Below are 8,589 nucleotides of genomic sequence, written 5' to 3' on the forward strand. Positions count from 1 at the left end.
AAACCACGGAAAATCAACTCCAGGATGTTGAGGTGGGAATCGAACCCACCTTTACTCCTTTGACCTCCCGAGGCTGAGTGGACCCCGTTCCAGCCCTCATACCACATTTCAAACTTCGTGGCAGAGCCGGGAATCGAACCCGGGCCTCCAGGGATGGCAGATAACCACACTAACCACTACACCACAGAGGCGGACTAAAGAACTCCTGCGAGACAATTCCCACGCCCCGGCGTAAAACGGACGTAAAACATTGTTATTTTCAGTGCAATACAGATACAAAGCTAACTGATCTTTTGAAATGGCTACGAGGTAATCAGGTTTGTTTACATTATGATTGCTTCATATTGCATGTGTTCAAGTGGAAGAGATTTTATTATCTATTGGTTATTTTGTATATTCAGTAATGTTACAATTACTTGTATTAGCGATTTGGTTGTTCCTTCACGAACTGCCGTGTGTTGGTAGCGGAAATTCCGATTGCAAAACAAAAATATTTGAATAGAAGATTCAAATAACCACAAAACGTAACTGGGGATAATAACCAACGTCGCTGACAGCTCGTATCCGACGTTTACTAATCAATTCTGTTTCTACCATATTAGTCCTGGCTGAGGTCCAATTGAAGGGTGCCTCGAGATGCATCGAGACAGTGACGTCAGGCTCTAGTATCTTGAACCGAACGCGAGTTTTCCCTATCACTACGTTAGACCACTAAGTATTAAACCAGTTGCCATGCTAATGGTGCATTGTTTTAGTTACAAATTACCCATGCTCCTATGCTGGAAGACTGCCACAAGATTCAACCCTATTAAATTTTTAGGTTAAAACTGTAGACCAGTTGCACAAGGATATGAAAAATGTAACAGGAATAACAAGGTTGAGGAATGAACAAGATATATTTCAATGTTTTTAATAAGTCTTTATTTTCCCGTTTTTCCAATTTCATAAGTCTTGCTAATGGGATTAAATTAATACTTTGGCTTGGTGCATTTAGTGCTTTCATTGGTAGGTCCTTGAGGAAGAAAATGAACCATGTTTTGAAAAGGAAATGGTCACAACTTTTACGTGTGAAAAACGTCTGAGGAAAACCTAACAAAAAGTACACTATTGAGATACAAAAGTTACCAAATATCTTACATTGTTCGAATAAGAATAAGCCTTTTACGCGGAATGATTGAGCACGATTTCTCACAGTCTAATGCTCCGACAAACCCTGGGATACATTGAAGGTGATCTTAAATAGAGAAAAGGCAGACTATTTCCTTGCTTGTATAGAAGAGGAAAAAAAATCACTATACATAATTGTTCATGAATAACAAACAGTAAAGTCTTTTACGAACTCCCGGGGTTGCTCGGAGGGGGTCTGCCTCAACCTAGAAGTCGAACTTCTAGCAAATAGATGATCAAAATAAGGTACGCTGACAATGTCTTTAGAAACATTTCCTGTGGACAATAGATGGGCCAGACTCATCGTATTCCTGTTTGGAGATCCACATCTGCTGGAAGGTAGACAGAGAAGCAAGGATAGAACCACCAATCCAGACAGAGTACTTCCTCTCGGGTGGGGCAACAATTTTGATTTTCATTGTTGAAGGAGCCAAAGCAGTGATTTCCTTCTGCATCCTGTCAGCAATACCAGGGTACATGGTGGTGCCTCCAGAAAGGACAGTGTTGGCATACAAATCCTTACGGATGTCCACGTCGCACTTCATGATCGAATTGTAGGTGGTTTCGTGGATTCCACAGGCTTCCATACCCAGGAAGGATGGCTGGAACAAAGCTTCGGGACAACGGAACCGCTCGTTGCCAATTGTGATGACTTGTCCGTCAGGAAGTTCATACGATTTCTCCAGGGAACTTGAAGATGCAGCAGTAGCCATTTCCTGTTCGAAGTCGAGAGCCACATAGCACAGCTTCTCCTTGATGTCTCTGACGATTTCTCGCTCTGCTGTGGTAGTGAAACTGTAGCCTCGTTCAGTCAGAATCTTCATAAGGTAATCTGTCAAGTCACGACCAGCCAAATCCAATCGAAGGATGGCATGAGGAAGAGCATAACCTGCACAAACAAGAAAGTAATATGGTAAACTTCGCTGTGGATGGTGGCGGTGTCCTTAAAAAGGAGTATAATGAAAGTGGGATATCACTCAGGGAATAAACCTAGTCTCATGAGCGAAAGCCTCTAATACAATCCCCTCTTCCTCGTCTAATGCTCTACTAAGCAATAATGGCTCCATTATTCTCAGGGACTAAAGTTAGGGAGGACAAAAATGCATCTCCTTTACAAGCAGACAACTTTCCTAACAATAGGCCAATCCAATGCTTTGCCAAATGATAATGCAGAACACATTAAAATCCATATCAGCATAACCCGTTCGTATGGTCCCAAGACAAGCAGTAATCAAAGATTCCATGCTCTCAAAATACACATAGAAAATACAAACATATAGGCCAAAGGTAATAGTATTGAATAGGGTAGCACTATGATATGCAAAGCCTTGATTAAGAGTAAACAAAGTACAGAAACTAGGAACTATATCTGAAGTAGCCGAGAAGAGATCCACCCTTAAAGCTTGTCACAGTCCCACCAACCTACCCAAGGATACTTATGTAGAAGAATTAAGAACATGTTATGTACATATTGGAAATGCAACGATTTTCAGTCTTCCTAATGGCTGGAGCAGTTCGCCATCTCCGATAGAGGCCTCATAAGGTATGGCCACGACTGTCACCTTGTGAAAATAACTAAACCACAAAGTTTGAAATTATCGAGGTATAGCCGATAAGACTGCTTCATCTGCAAGTGTATGTCAAATACTTGTCCCACTTTTTTTTAAGGGGTCTGATGAAGCTGGATGAATTTTCACCCAGTTTTCATAACTGGATGCCCTTTCCGCAGGGAACCTCATCAGGAGTTAACGATGTTAAATGGAACGACTTTATATACTTTCACGGCCCGTAATACTGTACATATTTTGGAAGAAAAGACTTCTCTAACAGGTGAGGAAAATGTGAAACATTGTGCCAGCACATTGCTTACAGTTACAACCAGTAGTTGTAAAGTGAAATCTACAGACTTGTGCTCCCAGTGAAACTAAAAACCTGTACGCAGCTTTGCAGCAGACGACATGATGCACCCAGACCCTTTTGTTTACCGTTCAAGTCTTGGAATGCCACTTGTTACTTCCCTCAACCAAAGCTGACCAACGGTCTTTTCCTGCTAGTCCCAATGCTAGCAAGCCTAGTTTACTGAAATGTGACCTTGATTGAGGAGTGCTATGCTGTATTCCTAACCCTCTATACAGACTCATATTGAAATATTCCATAGAACTACAACCACTGGGACATATTCCAGATCAAAAGCCTTAGCAAGTGGCTCAATGTTAGGGCAGCCCCAGGTAGGCAATCGTTCATAGCAAATTATGAGTAAGAAAGTAATAGAATTCCCAATGGAAATAGCCAATACAGTCTATTGTATGTAAAAGAATACAGACGTCTGGCTTTAACCATTACCTACTAAGGATAAGAATACAGTTAAGTTACAAGTCTTATGGACCAACATGTACATAGTCAAGATTTTTAAAATTTCAGTTGAAAAACCTGCAGGTAATGTTAAAATTATAGTCCGTTAGATAAAGAAACCAACTTAGAATTTGTAGGGGTTTTAAAATGAAAAAAAAAATCCATATATACAGGAGCAAGATATACATCTGCCTAAAATAAAGCCTAAACTATGAGAATTTTTACATGGTGTTTAAAAGGACAGCACATACTCTCAAACAAGAATTGAAGTTTAAACCAAATCAATAGTTTTCAAAGCACAAAAGTGCCTACAAATAGCTTATCACACAAAACTTCCAAGGAATGGCCTGGTATTCACTGAAGAAACGATTTATATGAAACCTGAATGTGTTAAGATTTTTACGTCCCACCAACTGCACGACGTTTCTGGAGACTGAGGTGCAGGAATTTCGCCCCTCACGAGTTTTTACATGCCATTAAATCCAGTGGCGGCTGGTGCAGAAAACCAGTTTTGTGTTGTAACCCATCCTCCCTCCAAAACATACAAATACTGAGAAACATACCGGTATGAGGTTTTTAAGAGGCTCTCCACTGAGTTTTCCACACGGAACAAACACGCAAATAAACCCAACACATACACATTCCTCATTTAAAAAAACTATAAAACTATATAATTACCGAGCTCGATTGCTGCGGTTGCTTAAGTGCGGCCAGTATCCAGTATTCGGGAGATAGTGGGTTCGAACCCCACTGGGCATCCCTGAAGATGGTTTTCCGTGGTTTCCCATTTTCATATCAGGCAAATGCTGGGGCTGTACCTTAATTAAGGCCACGGCAGCTTCTTTCACACTCTTAGCCCTTTCCTGTCCCATCGTCGCCATAAGACCTACTGTGTTGGTGCGACGTAAAGCCAATAGCAAAAAAAACAACTATAATTAAACACACTAACACCTTCAATGGCAAAATATCCACGAACTCAAACACTTTGTGTGAGCGCAAAAACAGAACTTTCCAATGTTACCAAAATCATTGAAATAAAACCAGCAACGTCATAATGCAAAATTACATGTTACGTTCTTATAGTGACCGTTATAAACTAGAATTTTTATATCCTGTCCTTATTTTGGCAACATAAGTACATTTTTTTATATTTCATTGATTTAGAAAGGTAGCTACGGAATGAGCAAGTTGTATTTTATCCTCTTTGCTATTAAAAGACCTGGCGGGGACAGCCCTACAGTATTTTGTTTTCCCGTTTGCTCTGAGCGATCCTCTCTTAAATACTACCGATGTGTTGAGTGTGTGCCACCTGCCACGTTATCATTTCGGTCGTAACGCAAGTGTGACTAGTGCTGCCTCTGTGGTCGAACGAACAATCGACGTGGAGTGATGTCTTGACGGTCTTGGCTGTTTCCACAGCCTATCGGAAAAGTTGGGCACGCATGCGCAAAAGGCAGAGTTCCGGTTTTCTGGCAACAAGCTTAGAAATTCACGCTGAGCTGTGATCGCACAGCCCAGCATAGCCACCCTGCGTGGAGCACAGGTCTGGTTACCTGGTTGTGAGTGGAGTTTAATTTCCTATCCTTTGGCTGACGTATTTTTCAATACACTGTATTTGATTGCAGATAATATTTTTAAAGATTTATTTTTTAAATTGGCAATGTGCTGCGACACTTCAGCACATAACGTTCGGTCGCCCCTGATTAAATCTAGACACGATGCTAACTTATTCAAGCACCTCGACATACAACCGGACTGAGCCAGGATCGAACCCGCCAGGTTGGGGTCAGAAGGCCAGCGCCTCAATTGCTAGATGCATTCAGTCCTGCTACACGAAAGTTCCGAGGTCATTTGAAACTAATAACTGCAAACGATTCACAAAAAGCATTAACTAAAGCAAGGAAATTATATTCCTGTACAATGAAATCCTCAACACTCTTCTGCAATGAATTTCACCTTCACCCCCAAGCACATCCGGAGGAGTGATTTTTTCTAAATAGACCTAGAACCAATAATTAAGTTCATAAATTATTGAAACTGCATCCCTATTCTTGTAGTTCCACAGATTTCTTTTGATCAACAACTAAGTATTCTATGGTCCACCAGGATTTACACATGGCAACAAGAAACTAAAAAATAATCAGCCTGATGCCGAAAGCTCAAAAAGTATGTCACTATCCTCTCTAGGAAAGCTCAGAGTGAGGGAGACCAACTAAATGTTAAGAGAAAAACAAAAATAACATCGCACAAAACTGAAGGCATTGTTACAGGCAACACTGACAAATTGTCAAGTTAAAAATAAGACTTTAAATCTACCAAACCAAACACCTACACATACAAAATAAAAACTTACCTTCGTAGATAGGTACAGTGTGCGAAACTCCATCACCAGAATCCAGAACAATACCAGTTGTCCTACCAGAGGCATACAGTGACAGCACAGCCTGGATTGCTACGTACATTGCGGGGGTGTTGAAAGTTTCAAACATGATCTGCAAAATATAACAATGTTCAAGAAGACATTCATGGAAATAAAATGACCATTTAAAAAACCCTCAAGAAATTCAGCGGTTTAACAGAATTTTGATCCTATCAGCAGTTCAACCTACCTGTGTCATCTTCTCCCTGTTAGCTTTGGGGTTGAGAGGAGCTTCAGTCAACAGAACTGGATGTTCTTCAGGAGCCACTCTGAGTTCATTGTAAAAAGTATGATGCCAGATCTTTTCCATGTCATCCCAGTTTGTGACAATACCATGTTCAATAGGGTATTTCAGGGTAAGAATACCTCGCTTGGATTGAGCCTCGTCACCTACATAGCTGTCTTTCTGGCCCATACCAACCATCACTCCCTATTAAACAAGAATACCAAATTTAATAAAAAGTAGTCTTCCAGGATGGAATAATTCTACCATAAAGGAGAAATACCAATGTTACTAATAGCTCGGAAAAACAAAGTTACCTGATGCCTTGGTCGACCAACGATTGAAGGAAACACAGCCCTGGGTGCATCATCGCCTGCAAACCCAGCTTTGCACATTCCGGATCCATTGTCGACCACAAGTGCTGCAATTTCCTCGTCACACATGGTTAGTAGTAGTTGAGTATACGAAGTACCGGGTACTGAAAAAAAAAAAAAAAATATGCCAAGATGCAACACAGAGCAGCTCACAACTACAGATTCGCAAATGAACTAACACCAAAGAATGTGGACACCTGCAACCAAGACAGCCCACCTCAGATTAGACACCACCCAACATGCAAATTATGTACTGTCACACTCAAAAGTTCATCGCAATAAGGATATATCCTTGGACACTGGCGAAACCCTCATACCGGTAGCCCCACCCTATAGAAATTGTAGTAGGTATCCTCGTAGAAAATTGAAAACCAAATCAATGACTATACAGTTAGAACGAAAATGCACTATTCCAAACGAAAAATTGATGTTTAAAAAAATCACTTCTCAACTTACAAGTATAAATTATATACAAGCGCAAGGCACTACACTGCAATTGTACAACGACTGATCTAGCGGCAGACTGATTCAAACCAGTGATACCATGCCCCTCCCATCCCCACCACAATCCCCTCCCTAAAACTGAGCCAATGGCTGCTTTCTTTACCATATATGGTATAGAGCCAACAGCGTGGAACTCAACGCACCCTACCGAAACCTCACGCCGGGTAAAAACGATTGAAATAGCTAAGGCAATATAAAATTGTAAGCGTTATGGATGAGAAATGGAACTTCGCATCACACACTACACGAAAATGTTCCAGCAAAGTTAAACGGATACGAAATATCACATGTCTATACTAGTTTAATTCTTTAAAATTAATAAGCTGTATTAGTAGGCATGACAATACCACACCGGACTGCTTACTTTAACGAACTTAACCACAACGAACGGAGACAGCTAAGTGGTTGGAGAACTAAATTTAGACTAAAACCACCTGCTACTTCACAGCAACCTGTTGAAAGTCAACACGGATATCGTGCGCGCTCAATAAGCCGTTAGATGTAATACAAACCTCACTTAAAATGAACAACAGGGTCTAAGCAGTAAGTCATTAACAGGGATAATAAGAAATATGATTTTCATTTGGATGCCTCAGAGCGGAGCAATATGCCGGTTACTTGGTGCTGAGAAACTGACAATAAGCTTTATCATGCATTAATAACACTAAAATTTCATTAACAACCCTAATAAGAACTTAAACAATTGCAAACACTTCCCTAACACACAATTTTTCCTTACCTTTCAACAGACGAAACACGTCACACCTCTGTACACAACAAGAAATTTGCCGCAAGTGAGTTCAGGGAAAGTTTAGTTACAAAATGGACTCGCCCAGGGAAGTTCAAAAACTTCAGATCAAAACTATTTCACTATATGATCATAAGTGATATGCATATACTTTATTTAACATATAACATCATTTTATGTACTTCAAAGTATTTTCTGAATTAAATCCTAATAAATGTTATCTATAAATCGCGCCGAGATAGCTTACTCCCCTATCACAATGGACTCGTCCACAGTACCCCCACCAGTGTTCTCGGAATTGTACGTGCCATATATGGGCATAAAATGGAGATTCTGATTGGACGAAGAGCCGCTACAAGTTGTAGCGTCAATTTGAGGGGGGGGGGGGGCACTTTGCGGAGAGAACATATTTTGATTCCATTTTAGCCGGCTGAACCTAGGAATTATAGGATTAAGAGAAGCAATTTGTACAAGCCATTATATAAGGTAATTCTTCCCTTTATTTCTTTTAATTATTAACAAAAGTATTACCCTGGTATGCATAAAATGTCGTTTGTCGCGGATAACCGTTTTGTACAACGCCACAGAAAGTAGTGGAGACTTGGCATGTGTTGTGAGGACGGGTAGCCAAAGTCAATGGACACTGTGGTATGATTCACCCGCTTGCCGCGCGCATTCGTCAGTCTGACAATCTCTTTAGTGTCCATTACTTTCTTCGCGTGTAGTCAAATACTAAATGAATTTTAACTCTATAATCACACCGTATTTCTATTTAATTCTAATACATGTGTAATGTTGTTCC

The 8,589-nt window shown here is 40.5% G+C and overlaps 1 protein-coding gene across 3 annotated transcripts; it reads right to left on the reverse strand.

Moving 5' to 3' along the window:
* Nucleotides 1-894: 894 nt before the first annotated feature.
* LOC136875569 (actin-5C-like) lies at nucleotides 895-7,722 on the reverse strand. Of its 3 annotated transcripts, none has more exons than XM_068228072.1 (5): nucleotides 7,552-7,722; nucleotides 6,479-6,639; nucleotides 6,129-6,368; nucleotides 5,873-6,011; nucleotides 895-2,056 (listed from the first exon to the last, which is right to left on the reverse strand). In XM_068228072.1, exons 2-5 carry the CDS (start codon nucleotides 6,602-6,604, stop codon nucleotides 1,431-1,433), a joined length of 1,131 nt encoding a protein of 376 aa, XP_068084173.1. In that variant the 5' UTR covers nucleotides 6,605-6,639; nucleotides 7,552-7,722; the 3' UTR covers nucleotides 895-1,430. The 3 variants fall into 3 exon arrangements, with proteins under 3 accessions (XP_068084173.1, XP_068084172.1, XP_068084174.1); XM_068228071.1 differs by lacking the exon at nucleotides 7,552-7,722 and adding an exon at nucleotides 6,992-7,066; XM_068228073.1 differs by lacking the exon at nucleotides 7,552-7,722 and adding an exon at nucleotides 6,753-6,882.
* Between the last annotated feature and the right edge of the window lie 867 nt (nucleotides 7,723-8,589).

Source organism: Anabrus simplex, chromosome 6 (assembly GCF_040414725.1).
Source record: "Anabrus simplex isolate iqAnaSimp1 chromosome 6, ASM4041472v1, whole genome shotgun sequence".
Lineage (NCBI taxonomy): Eukaryota > Metazoa > Arthropoda > Insecta > Orthoptera > Tettigoniidae > Anabrus > Anabrus simplex.